This window comes from Argentina anserina, chromosome 6 (genome assembly GCF_933775445.1).
Source record: "Argentina anserina chromosome 6, drPotAnse1.1, whole genome shotgun sequence".
NCBI classification, from domain to species: Eukaryota; Viridiplantae; Streptophyta; class Magnoliopsida; order Rosales; family Rosaceae; genus Argentina; species Argentina anserina.
Genome location: NC_065877.1, coordinates 3,015,619 through 3,030,628, shown reverse-complemented (window position 1 = coordinate 3,030,628; position 15,010 = coordinate 3,015,619). Strand labels below are relative to the sequence as shown.

Here is a 15,010-nt window from a genome sequence, read left to right as displayed (position 1 = left end):
GCAATATTAGTTACAAAATAATCTCTAAAATTATAGTTAATAGACTAAAACCCTTTTTGCCGTTTTGTATTTCTGATACTCAAGGAGCTTTTGCACCTGGCAGATCTATTTTTGATAACATTCTAATAGCTCATGAAATTTTTTCTTTATTTCCTCAGAAACGCAGAAAGACTCAATACATGGCTCTGAAAATTGATCTTGAGAAAACTTACGATTTTATGAATTGGAACTATGTTTAGAATTGTTTGGCTTTTGGTTTTCATCCCAATTGGGTGAATCTAATAGTTAACTGTATCTCCTCAGTTTCTTTCTCTATTCTTGTTAATGGTAAGCCTACTGAGCATTTTACTCCTCTTTGTGGCCTCAGACAGGGAGATCCTCTCCCTCCCTACTTGTTTATTGTTTGTCTTGAACCCTTAATTAGACATCTTAATAAGATTGCTTACAATTCTTCTCCTAGGAGTACTAGGATCTCCAATTATTCTTTGTTGATGACTGTCTCCTTTTTTCCAAAGCAACCTCGCTAGCTGCTAACAAATTGAATGCTATTTCCCTTGCTTCTGGCCATCAAATAATTTTTTCTAAATCAATTGCCTATTTTTCTTCTAATGTTCCTAATTGCTCTAGGAATAGACTTAGTCAAATTCTGAATATTCCTCATAAAGCTTGTATTAGCCGCTATTTAGGAATTAATAACATTATTCTCTGGAAAGATCCTTTAAATGCAAAAGACATTGTTCTAAAGACTCAGAAAAGGCTTGCTGGTTGGAAAGCAAATTGTTTGTCTAGAGCTGGCCGTTTGACTCTCCTTAAGTCTAATATTTTTGGTGTGCCTAATCATCTTTTTTCTTGCTTTAAATGTCCTACCTCTCTTATGAAACAGTTAGATGCTTGTGCTAGAAATTTTTTCTGGGGTTCTCCTAATTCCCATCATGTTGCTTGGTCTGCTGTTTGTTCTCCTAAATCAAAAGGTGGTCTGGGTATAAGACCTTTTAATCACTTTAACTCTGCTGCTCTCGCTAAACCTGGTTGGAAGGTTTTGACTGATCCTAATAATCTCTGGGTGAAAATTGTTGAGGATAAATATTTATTTAAAGATTCTTTTTTTTAAGCAAAAAAAGCTGCCAAATGTTCTGCTGCGTGGAAAGGTATTCTGGACAACTGGGAACTGAGTAAAGATGGAATGCGTTGGATTGTAAGTAATGAGAAGAACATAAATTTCTGGCTTTTTAATTGGTGTTTTCCTTTTCCTCTTTTGAATCTAGTTCCTGAATACCTGAGATCTCAACTGAATCTTAATCAATCAGTCTCTGACTTTATTCTGAATGGTCAGTGGCATCTGAACAATGTTATGCAATTCCTTGATGCTGATACGATAAACCATATTTTAGTAGTCCCTATTCCTTTTTCTTCTACTGATCATTTTGTTTGGGGTCATTCTAGTAATGGTCATTTCTCTATTAAGTCAGCTGCTAATCTCATTCAATCTAATTTAGTCTCTCATTCTGCCACTCCAATCATTATGAAAATGTGGAAAACTCCAGTCCCTCCAAAAGTCAAGCTCTTTGCCTGGCAATTGTTGAGAGGTCGTCTTTTGACGAGAGATCAAATTTTTACAAATGCCCCTATAACTTGTCCTCTTTGTCATGCTGAACCTGAAAATATAGACCATTTATTTTTACATTGCCATTTTAGTAAGGAAGTTTGGAGAAACACTGCAAACAATATTAATACCAATGACATCCATTCTGTTAATAATTGGTTAAAGTCTATTACAAACAATCCCGCCTCTTTTTCTAAAAGTCTTATCATTCTCTACCACAATTGGAAAGCTAGGAATTTTAAAATTTTTTAGAGATATTGACCCAGTGGTTACTAAAACGGTTTTTTCAGCAACCTACATGTTTAGATCTTACTATAGTATCCAATCTGATTCAATTTCAGGAATTCTGTTTTTTCTCTACGCCTTGCTAGCTGGAGCTCTAGTTTTCCGAATGATATTACAAAGGCAATCTCCTTTGATATGTCTGGTGTATGTTGTAATAGGGGCTTTAAGCTCTAGTGTTTGTTTTTATTCTTTTTACTATCGAAAAAAAAACATACAGATGCAGATTCATTCCATCTCCTTTCTATGTGGTGAACTGACGAAATCAGAACAACCACCACCCCCGCTGCCATGAAATGCCGCCAACCGACCACCGCCGCTCCCCTACAAGAAAACCAAAACTTGTAACACAGAGACCCACGATCCCACTGCTACATGTCTTGCCCTTGAGCCAAAAGAAAGCCAAGACCTCCATAGAAAGATTGGATTAATTAAGAAACAAAATCTCAATTTGTTGTCAAAGCTTGGAGTTGCTGCCTGAGTCTAGAAATCAGATGGGTTTGCAAGCAAATCCCGTCTGATAGCCAAGCCATACATCGTCGGCGAAACCCGATGGCCAGCCTAGATCGCGGCTGCTGCCAGGAGCAGATCTTGGGGTCGTCGACTAGGGGGAGAGAGTTCTAGGGTTTTTACTGTCAAACCATGATATTGCAATGTAATCTCTTGAAAAGAAAATTCAGTGTTTTATAGAGTTGGTTTGAATTTATGTTATTTATCAAATGAAGAAGCATTATACATTAGATAGAGTTGCTTCAAAGGAATTTAATAATTAGTTTTAGAATTTAAGCCTCCATATTTGAAGAGCGATGTAGCTGAAAGTCAAATTAAGGAGTTACGTAATTAAAAGTCAGGTCACCTGTTATTTTGGTCATAAAAAATACAACAATAGAGAAGCTGCTAAAGATATTCTCATTTCAATGAAATAATGCTATTTACATACGTAATAGCATAAATATAACTAGGCTCTTCAACTCCATGAATTGGGAGATACTTGACCGTTTGGCTATCAAGGTTATAAGAAATTATACGTCTGCTTTCAGTAGTCACCATAAGAATCTCGTTACTGTTCCAAAATACTAGAGGATTCTCCACTTCTACAGGTCCAAAAGTGAAGTATTTTGTCCACGAACCTTTAAAGCAATTAGAGTCTTCATATAGCCATAAATCGAAGTATGTAGGAGCATCTCTTTCATGGGAGATAAGAGCAATGGAGTCTTTCCACACAGCAAGGTTCTTGATAGGATCACGTCCAGCCTCTGGATGGTATATCAAATAAAATAGCTCATTACTCATATCAAATGCAAGTATGACGAACTTCAACTCTCCAGGAGTAAGATAACTATGCGCGTCCCAATAATAAACCCCCTTGAAGTACATATCGCAAGAAGGAGACCAAAAGACATGACTTTCCAGTACATCTGCATTGATCTCTCTCCAACAAGTTGCACCTAAGTTGTACACCTCTACTCTTGAAGGATGTGACGTAAAAACATAGCCCGAAGTAACCTGGACAACTCTAACAACCTTGTATGTATTAGCTTTGGAATCATAGCCAAATCCCACAGCATTCGTTTCAGTTTCTAATGCATCCCAAAACTCATCTTCATCTTCATAATCTTCTTCCCTTTTGGGAGGGAGAAGAAGACAAGACTTTGGAAGATCAATGTATTCCTTGATTGAAGGGTTGCATAAAGCAATATCGTCAACGTTAAGAAGACAAATAATCCCATCACAGTGACCTGCTATTTTTAAAGCGAACGAATATCTAGAAAGAGGTGACGGAACAATAAAGTCGTCCTCAATAACAGAGAAAGGCTCTTGATCATCATCATTATGATCGTAGCGAAGTTTAAGCAACGACAGATTGATTTGCTTCTTTTCATTTGCATTCATAAGGATATCAGCAATTTCATTCTTTTCTGTGACGTTACTGTCCTTGAGGAAAGTATGCTTGGAGAGGATGCAAGTGGAAGATGAGAATTTGTTGTTCGTGGAATGAGAAAGATTCTGGGCCACGAAAACTGGACTATTTATTAGATTAGACCACGACTTACGAATGCATTTGAATCGCATCAATGCTTTAGCAGGCAATCTCGACAAGAATTGTACGACCATCTCTTCTGGCAATCTGGAAGACTGCTTCATTTCTCCTCCGCTGTCTTCTTTCTCTTTCTGCATTTTTTTATTTTCTTCTTTTTATCAGAACATATTTGAATTTAACTATTGTATACGATGAATTGAACTTTTACGTAGCATTCTGATAGCTTCCGAATGTTTCAATGTAATTAGCTCACTACAAATAGGAATGCATTGGTGGCGAATATCCATCGAAAATATGATCATTGAGGCTGAAGAGAAAATTGAGGCTGCGAACCTAATTAAGGTTAGGCTGGGAGGAAAAGGAGGAGGACATGTGGTTGCAACGTACTTATCCCTTAATGTTTTAAAACATAGTTATGCAATAAATCAATGATACACAAGAAAAACCCACATTAATGATTGCGAATTTTCGATGTACGACGTATAAATAAGATCCATTTGATCGTTTAATAAGTTATGATTTTAACATAGACCGTTAAGATTACTTTATGAAGTTCCACGCCATGTATATGGAACCCCATGTATGTAAGCATTTATAGTTTCCATTTTTTTTAAGAAGAAACGAAAGTTATAAACATAACAAAAGTCAATTATTACGATCTTTTAGGATAATCTCCTCTAAAAAAGGAGTAGATGAAAGAAAAACATTACGAGATCTATTTTTTAGAGCCCAACCAGTAACGGTATGAGCAGCATTGTTTCCCTCTCTGTAAAGATGAGTGAAGTTGCTACCAAGAAGTTGAGAAAGAGATAAAGAACATCCTCATAAATCACTCTCAACTAGATGGCATAATCGTGGATCAAATGCAAGGCTTGCACAAAGAGACGAGATTCTGATTCAAAACGTACTAGACTCAAGTTCTTTTCAAAAACTATAGTACTAGAAGCAGCACTACCTGCTAGAGCTTCAATCTGGGCAGTTGAGAAAATAATAGAAAAAGACAGAGCCTTCCCACATAAAAAATGACTGGAAGCATTCCTAACAACAATACCAACACGGCAACACCACCAGAATGAGATTTTTCATCAAAAGCACAATCCATGCAAACATTAAGCCAATCATGATCAATTAGGCTTTTTCCACCCAAACTTAGGACGAGAGGACTCAGGGAGAGATACTTTGCATACCAAACTTGGGCACTAAGAAGCATATTTTGTGGTTGACATACTTTGTCTTCCCAAACCTTCTCATTTCTAACTGTAGCGACCCCAAAATTTCGAGCTTAAACTCAAAATTTTAAAGTCGTTAAATACAAAATAATCTCAATGAAATCGAAATCATTTAAAATGTCACAGCGGATCAATTCTGAGTTCTCAATACAACTCAGATAAACCAATTATTACAAACCAAATTTATAATCCATACATAAAATGGAAATGTAATAATCCTCACAATCACTCACAAATCTCACAAATAAAACCACACCAATTCTCACACACAAATCCACGCTAGAAACCTCACCACAAGTAGGATACGAACGATTTCGAGCCTCCGGAGTCGTCACTCAATCTCCACTAATCAACACCTGTGGAATTATCCCCTACACCATCGGATTGGTGCACCGGGATTGTAAACACAAACCCGGTAAGCTTATAGCTCTATGAGTAAAATGAAAATATAATCGCATATCAATATATACGAAAAATCACAAATCATCAAATATAAATGCACTCATGAGTCAATGGACGGCCCATCTGGTCGTCCCAAAGAAATATGAAATAAAACGCTCATGAGAAACTAAGTAACCCTTCTGGTTACCCAAATGCATTTATATTACGGGTACCAAGAACGCTGGTACACATCTGTTACCCCTCTCGTAATACACCGCCGATATTGGATAGCCACCCACTACCCAACATCCAAAACAATCTGAGTACCCATGAGCAGATAACCACCCGTTACCTCACATGCAGTACTAAGGCAGACAGACTAGAGCTCTAACTGTATCGTAACTTTCGCCCGACCAAAGGCTAGGTTTCGACTTGCCAAACACGTACAATAATCTCACATCATATTGTACCAAACATCAGGTCCGAAGACAAATCACATTTTAACAATCTCAATGTTAAAAATCACGTACAATAATCTCACATCATATTGTACAAATCAAAATCACATGCTCGATATATCTTGTCATCAAAATGACATCATCACAATAAAATCATAACAGTATATTATATAGCAAACTATATATATATGTATTGCGATATATATATAATCCATTATATTTTATACATGTCATAATTTATAAACACGTCCGAAGACAAAACGTTTAACAAATAACAATCTCCATATTAAACTCACATGCTTATCATCGAATTGACCTATTCAGTGTTACTGTTCACTGTTACTATTCACGTTCACTGTTACTATTCACGATCACTATTCACAGTACTAATCACGTATTAATGTACAAATACATAACCAATACGTATAGTTGTACGAGTACATACTGTTTACGTATTTCTGTACGTATAATTACTATTCAAATGTACGTACTGTTTCAGTAAATAATAATTGCCGTATTACCCTTCCAAAATTACTTTTTATCTTTACTGAAAGTAATGTAAATTTACATTTACCGAATATAAATAAAATTTACATTTACCGAATGTAATTCACCTTTTTATATTTACCGTACATAAAAATAAATTACAAAATTACCCTTCTTGAAATCACTGTTCACACCGCCGCACGTGGCGGCGCGTGGGGTTCACGCGCCACCTCCGGCAGGCAGCGCGTGGGGCACACGCGCCGATGCCAAACATGGCGCGTGTCACGCCACCGCCGCCCCAAAACTCTCCCTCATCTCCTCCTCTTCCTTCCTACGGTCGCGGTAACCCTCTCCTCCATTCTCCTCCGATTTCTCCACAATCAATCCAGAAACCAACAAACAACATCACATCCATTCTAATCGATCATCTCTTACCTCAAAAGGATGCAGGACCGTCGTGAGGACCACCGGAGCACCTGCGAGTATGGCTGACGTCGAAATGCGTGGAGGATCGGCGAGTCGAGCTCCCTTCTGTCGTCGATGGCTTCGGAGGCAAGGTGAGGCGAGGGCAAGCTATCCTCCGAGGACATGCATCGTCGGGGGTGGAACTGGTGGCGTCGAGTTGCAGGTGGGCTGCGGAGCGTCGGTGTGGCGAACGATGACGAGAGAGGACGTGATCTTCTCGGGATTTAGCAAGGAGAACCGTGCGGAGCTTTTGCGAGGGACGGTGTATGACACGGACCACGGATCGGCGAGATCGCCGGCGTGGAAGGAAAGGGTCGGAGAGAGAGAGAGAGAGAGAGAGAGAGAGAGAGAGAGAGAAGGAGGGAGGCGGATGTTTGGAGAGAGAGAGGGTTTTCCAATTATGGAAACCCTAATCTCATAAATACTCTATTTATACTAGTTTCTACATCGGAAACTAACTTCCGACGTTAATAACTTTTACATAAATCATCCGATTAGAAAGCGTCACATACCCATGAACTCGTATTGACGAGCTCTACAACTTTCGTGAAGGAAGTTTTTACAAACGAGCGACGGAATAAAAGTCGACATATTCGTTCGGAAACGTAACGTTTTTCGAATTAAACGTTCTGAGAACGTTCCCGTTTCTCGTTTCATAACGTCGCAACCACTCACACTCATTCTAATTAAATTTCACAATTTGAAAGAATTCAAATCAAACTAATATCGTTTGAAAATTTAGGGTTATTACAATCTACCCCCCTTAAAGGAATTTCGTCCCGAAATTCAAAATCACTCAACAAACAACTGTGGATATCTGGTCATCATGTCCGACTCTAGCTCCCAAGATGCATCACCCTCATCATGGTGACTCCACAATACCTTGACTAGCTCAACTTCTTTCCTCTGAAGCTTCTTTGTGGATCTATCCAGAATACGAACTGGCTCGACAACAAATGTGGCATTTTCCTTCACTTCAATGGTGCTATGATCGATCAGATGAGACTCATCTGGTACATTTTTCCTCAGCATGGAAATGTGGAAGACGTTGTGTACGCCCGACATGCTAGTAGGAAATGCTAGTCGATATGCTAATTCGCCCACCTTCTCAAGTATCTCAAAGGGCCCAACGTACCTTGGAGCCAACTTTCCCTTCTTGCCAAATCTCACTACACCCATCATAGGTGAAACTTTCAAGAACACTTGATCGCCGATCTCAAATTCTACATGTCTCCTCTTCAAGTCTGCATAGCTCTTCTGTCTGCTCTGAGCGGTCCGGATTCTATCCCGAATGATCGAGATCTTCTCCGTGGTTTCTTGAACCACCTCTGGACCCATCAGTGCCTCATCACCAACTTCGGCCCAACAGACCGGTGAACGACATGGTCTACCATAAAGTGCCTCATAAGGTGCCATGCCGATGCTAGAATGGTAGCTGTTGTTGTAGGCAAACTCAATCAATCTCAAATGATCTTCCCAGCTACCCTTGAAATCCAGCACACATGCTCTCAACATGTCTTCCATCACCTGATTCACCCTCTCTGTCTGTCCATCCGTCTGAGGGTGAAAAGCTGTACTCATATCCAAGGTAGTGCACATCGCCTTCTGCAAACCATCCCAGAACTTAGAAGTGAAACGTGCATCTCGATCAGAAACAATAGAAACTGGGGCACCATGAAGTCTCACTACATCATCCACATATAGTTTCCCAAGCACATCTACTGAGTACTTCATCGACACTGGAAGGAAATGAGCCGACTTCGTCAACCGATCGACAATCACCCATATGGCATCGTGACCCTTCTTCGATCTAGGCAATCCGGTCACAAAATCCATAGATATCTGCTCCCACTTCCAAAGAGGAATAGTTAGTGGTTTCAACATGCCAGCTGGTCGTTGATGTTCTGCTTTCAGTTGCTGACATGTAAGGCACTTCGATACAAACTCTGCTACATCTTTCTTCATACCGTTCCACCAGAATTGCCTGCATAGGTCCTTGAACATTTTGGTGTTCCCTGGATGAACGGTATAACGTGATCGATGTGCCGTACGAAGAACCTCCTCCCGCAGATCTTCACAATCTAGAACACACAATCTTGCCCCAAACCTCAACCCTCCATCGGGTCCAACTCTCCACTCAGAAGGGCACTCATCAAGCGTATCAACTACAAGATCTGCCAACTTAGCTTGAGAGAGTCGATCCCGAGCCTGACCCTGTATGATCCTTGTGATCCCCGGGTCTATGAAATGATACCACCATGTCAAAACAATCAATCACAGCATGCTGTGGTCTCAACCAATCAATCCCCAAGATCACATCATAAGTGTGATCCGAGATCACAATCAACGAAGCAGAGAAGTCTCTACTTCCAATCAAAATCAGACAAGCTTTGCAGATTGTCTCTAACTCAAGTGACACTCCGAGGGGCGAAGTGACACATAAAGCGTTCCCAAGAGGTGTAGGAATCAATCCTAGCATCTCTACTACCGAACTAGCAATGAATGAATGCGATGCTCCCGTATCAAACAGTACTCTAGCAAGGTAGTCAAAAAGTGATAATGTACCTTCCACTCCTGTGTCTCGCTGACCCACTACGAATACTCTAGCTTGGCCCGCTGGTAGCTGTCTCTGCGGCCGTTGCTGCCTACTCTGAAGAGGTCGGGTACAATCTCTAGCTATGTGTCCCACTCGTCCGCACCTGTGGCAGCCTGCTCTCTTCGGTTTCGGACTTGCTGAGGCGTAATGTCCCATCTCGTTGCAGCCATAACACCTCACCGTTGCCAATGATCTGACTGGTGCAGCCCTGATAGCTAGGGGTGTCGCCCTTGCCGGGCCCTGATAGTGGGGTCTTGGCCTCTTCCATGATCTACCCGTCGGTCCTGAGTGCTCGCTACCTGTACAGATTGCCTTGCCTTTTCCCTTTACGTCTCTGCTTCCCACATCTCCTGCTTGAGTCTTATTTGCTTGCTCCAAGTTCATGGCACTCTCAAATATCAACTCCTTAGTAGTCAGGAAAATGACTGATATCATGGTCTTGTACTCCTGTTTCAGCCCTCGTAGATACTTCTGAGCTAAAGCAGTCGTACCCATAGGCCTGACATACCGATACAGCTGCGAAAATCGAGCATCATACTCTCTAATGGTCATGTCTCCCTGTACCAGTGCTAGAAACTCCAACTCTAAGTCCTCCTGTACTGAGGCTGGAAAATACTTATCTCGGAATATGGTGGTGAAACCTCCCCATGTGAATGTAGACACATCCACAGTCTGTCTCATGCTCTTCCACCAGTCTAGAGCATCACCTTTGAGAAAGAATGTAGCTATCTTTCTCTTCTCAATCTCTGTGCACTCTATCATCTCAAAATAACTCTCCATACCTTCGATCCAATGGTCAGCTACCATATGATCTAGTCCTCCATGAAAGGTCGGCGCTGACAGTGCACTAATATCCATGATTAGCTTCAACACTCGACCGTCATCTCTAACCGCAGGAGCTGGCTCAACCTGCTCCTCCTGTGGAGCAGCCTTCTCATACAGGTCTCCACGTTGCGGACTCGGCCTGCGGCCCTACCTCGACCTCGGCCTCTCGCCCGTACTCGGCCCTTATCAGCGTTCATCACCTTCAAACAACGAAACACTTCGTCAATACTTGTGAAGTCTCGAATGCAACTAAAACAGATTCAACAGCTATCAACATGAAATTCCAGAATAAGATGAATCATCGGAGTATCATCACGATACTCACTAGTGGACCAAACCGTAAGGTATGGCTCCTAAAACACTCTCGCGTACCCAACGACATATCAATACCGAGGAGCATGTGATGGGTGCCCGCCTGCAGTCGGATCATCGCTCCCGGATGATATTGATAATCGCCAAATACACACTTAGGCTCTGATACCAACTGTAACGACCCCAAAATTTCGAGCTTAAACTCAAAATTTTAAAGTCGTTAAACACAAAATAATCTCAATGAAATCGAAATCAATTAAAATGTCACAGCGGATCAATTCTGAGTTCTCAATACAACTCAGATAAACCAATTATTACAAACCAAATTTATAATCCATACATAAAATGGAAATGTAATAATCCTCAAAATCACTCACAAATCTCACAAATAAAACCACACCAATTCTCACACACAAATCCACGCTAGAAACCTCACCACAAGTAGGATACGAACGATTTCGAGCCTCCGGAGTCGTCACTCAATCTCCACTAATCAACACCTGCGGAATTATCCCCTACACCATCGGATTGGTGCACCGGGATTGTAAACACAAACCCGGTAAGCTTATAGCTCGTATGAGTAAAATGAAAATATAATCGCATATCAATATATACGAAAAATCACAAATCATCAAATATAAATGCACTCATGAGTCAATGGACGGCCCATATGGTCGTCCCAAAGAAATATGAAATAAAACGCTCATGAGAAACTAAGTAACCCTTCTGGTTACCCAAATGCATTTATATTACGGGTACCAAGAACGCTGGTACACATCTGTTACCCCTCTCGTAATACACCGCCGATATTGGATAGCCACCCACTACCCAACATCCAAAACCATCTGAGTACCCATGAGCAGATAACCACCCGTTACCTCACATGCAGTACTAAGGCAGACAGACTAGAGCTCTAACTGTATCGTAACTTTCGCCCGGCCAAAGGCTAGATTTCGACTTGCCAAACACGTACAATAATCTCACATTATATTGTACCAAACATCAGGTCCAAAGACAAATCACATTTTAACAATCTCAATGTTAAAAATCACGTACAATAATCTCACATCATATTGTACAAATCAAAATCACATGCTCGATATATCTTGTCATCAAAACGACATCATCACAATAAAATCATAACAGTATATTATATAGCAAACTATATATATATATATATGTATTTATTTACCATTTATACGATATATATATAATCCATTATATTTTATACATGTCATAATTTATAAACACGTCCGAAGACAAAACGTTTAACAATCTCCATATTAAACTCACATGCTTCTCATCGAATTGACCTAATCCAGATGAATTCATAACAGTATATAATATAGCAAATTATATATATATATATGTACTTATTACCATTTATACAATATATATAGAATCCATTATATTGTATACATGTCGAATTTCAATATTAAAAACTCTTGCAAATATTTTAGAATCACCGCAAGGATAGATTCGTAAATATGTGAGATTTTACTCACCTTATCGACTCGAGCGTAATTCCACAATTTCCGAAGATAATTCATTTCTTTGATTTATCGATCACCTTGAAAAGATAAGAAAAGAATTTAGAAACATTTCGTAAACCTTTAAATGCCGAAACAGTAATAATCGGTTACTGTTCAGTGATTTTCGGTTTTACAAATTTATTGTTCACCGTCACTATTCAGTGTTACTGTTAACTGTTACTGTTAATTGTTACTATTCACATCCACTGTTACTATTCACGATCACTATTCACAGTACTAATCACGTATTAATGTACAAATACATAACCAATACGTATCGTTGTACGAGTACATACTGTTTACGTATTTCTGTACGTATAAGTACTATTCAAATGTACTTACTGTTTCAGTAAATAATAATTACCGTATTACCCTTCTAAAATCACTTTTTATCTTTACTGAAAGTAATTTAAATTTACATTTACCGAATGTAATTCACCTTTTTACATTTACCGTACGTAAAAATAAATTACAAAATTACCATTCTTGGAATCACTGTTCACGCCGCCGCACGTGGCGGCGCGTAGGGTGCACGCGCCACCTCCGGCAGGCCGCGCGTGGCGCTCACGCGCCACTCACTGTGGCACCGCGTGGGGCACATGCGCCGATGCCAAACACGGCGCGTGTCACGCCACCGCCGCCCCAAAACTCTCCCTCATCTCCTCCTCTTCCTTCCTACGGTCGCAGACCATCTCCTACACCTCCCACGCTCCCCCACGCGCCGCCTCTAGGCGGCGGTAACCCTCTCCTCCATTCTCCTCCGATTTCTCCACAATCAATCCAGAAACCAACAAACAACATCACATCCATTCTAATCGATCATCTCTTACCTCAAGGACCACCGGAGCACCTGCGAGTATGGCTGACGTCGAAATGCGTGGAGGATCGGCGAGTCGAGCTCCCTTCTGTCGTCGATGGCTTCGGAGGCAAGGTGAGGCGAGGGCAAGCTATCCTCCGAGGACATGCATCGTCGGGGGTGGAACTAGTGGCGTCGAGTTGCAGGTGGGCTGCGGAGCGTCGGTGTGGCGAATGACGACGAGAGAGGACGTGATCTTCTCGGGGTTTAGCAAGGAGAACCGTGCGGAGCTTTTGCGAGGGACGGTGTGTGACACGGACCACGGATCGGCGAGATCACCGGCGTGGAAGGAAATGGTCGGGGAGCGAGAGAGAACCGAGAGAGAGAGAGAGAGAGAGAGAGAGAAGGAGGGAGGCGGATGTTTGGAGAGAGAGAGAGGGTTTTCCAATTATGGAAACCCTAATCTCATAAATACTCTATTTATACTAGTTTCCAAATCGGAAACTAACTTCCGGCGTTAATAACTTTTACATAAATCATCCGATTAGAAAGCGTCACATACCCACGAACTCGTATCGACGAGCTCTACAACTTTCGTGAAGGAAGTTTTTACAAACGAGCGACGGAATAAAAGTCGACATATTCGTTCAGAAACGTAACGTTTTTCGAATTAAACGTTCTGAGAACGTTCCCGTTTCTCGTTTCATAACGTCGCAACCACTCACACTCATTCTAATTAAATTTCACAATTTTAAAGAATTCAAATCAAACTAATATCGTTTGAAAATTTAGGGTTATTACACTAACTTTCCATAAGAACCATAAATTAACCAAAAAATGACTGAATGTTTGAGGAGACAACTTCTCAAAACAACTCAACCACTCCATAAAGAATGAAGAAGAATGACTCACCATGTTTGTTAAGTGGCGAGTGAGTTGAACGAAAGTTATTCAATACACAGGCCGTGTAGATGCACGGGTGATCCCAGTCGTTCCTTTCAACACGTGGAGCTAATTTCCGATCGTTTGAGATCACGACAGAAAACTCGCGAGTGAGGTCGATAGATTTCAGGAATTTTTAATCTATATTTGGACCACAACAATTCCTTATATCTTCGCAGCTTTCAGGAGAGAGAGAGAGAGAGAGAGAGAGAGAGAGAGAGAGAGAGAGAGATATATATATATATATATGGATAGTCGGGTTGAAGTCAAAGGCAGAGAGGGGTGTCAGGGCAAGGATGAGGCCATGAGGGAGATGGCGGCAAATAGTGAGAGGGTTTTACCGGAAGACGAACAATCGAGAAATACAGAAAACATGATGAGGGTGGCGGTAGTTGTGATGCTAGATAGATGACGAGTAAAAGGGGCAACGGGGTTTGGGTGCATAAAATAAGATTCGGGTGATGAAAGGGTATTGAATTTGGAGTTTCAGCCTTGCAGACCGCGACCTCCCGACCTCCATCTCGGCGTTGTACATCTCCGGTCTTGTCTTCGCCATCGTCGCTCTTGTCTTCGTTTTATTGGAGTTGCAGGTTTTATCAGAGTTTTTGTAAGCATGATGGGTCGGTTAAGCACTAAACGTGGGCAAGTTCTGGTAAACGCCTGTTCTCCGAGCGCCGCGGTCAAATCTCCGACTATGCTCAGGCTCAACCAGTGGTTGTTATCTTCAACAACCCTAGCATCAACCTCAAAGCTAGATCCGCCGCCGCGGATGGAGTTTTCGTTACCGCTGCTACCACTATTCTCCATCAGCTGCAAAGTCTCCACGCACTGTTCACTCGTCATTTCGTGTTTCCCGCTATGCTTGGTTTAAAAACGACGTCTGCAAATTAAGGGCCGGCGCTCGGAGAGCAGGCCTTTAATAGACGTTGCCCTAAACGTGGCTGTGGTGCTTTGCAAATCGTAGCATCAAAACGGAGGCACGTGGTGTGCTGCGCTGTTAGTCAATCTACCCAGGATAGTTGATAATTGACTTAATCATTCATATGTTGTCCTCGTTTTTGT

General features: G+C 41.1%; 2 protein-coding genes across 4 annotated transcripts in view; both read right to left on the bottom strand.

Annotated features, from left to right (window-relative positions):
* The window catches only part of LOC126797663 (uncharacterized), a 251,411-nt gene that overhangs the window by 108,910 nt on the left and 127,491 nt on the right, over positions 1–15,010 (bottom strand). The window lies entirely within an intron of this gene.
* Positions 2,795–4,063, bottom strand: LOC126800921 (putative F-box protein At3g52320). The gene has a single exon (XM_050528353.1). The coding sequence runs from the start codon at positions 4,061–4,063 to the stop codon at positions 2,795–2,797; it is 1,269 nt and encodes a 422-aa protein (XP_050384310.1).

Coding starts and splice junctions, on each gene's coding strand:
- LOC126800921 (XM_050528353.1), bottom strand. CDS start 4,063: ATGCAGAAAGAGAAAGAAGACAGCGGAGGAGAAATGAAGCAGTCTTCC.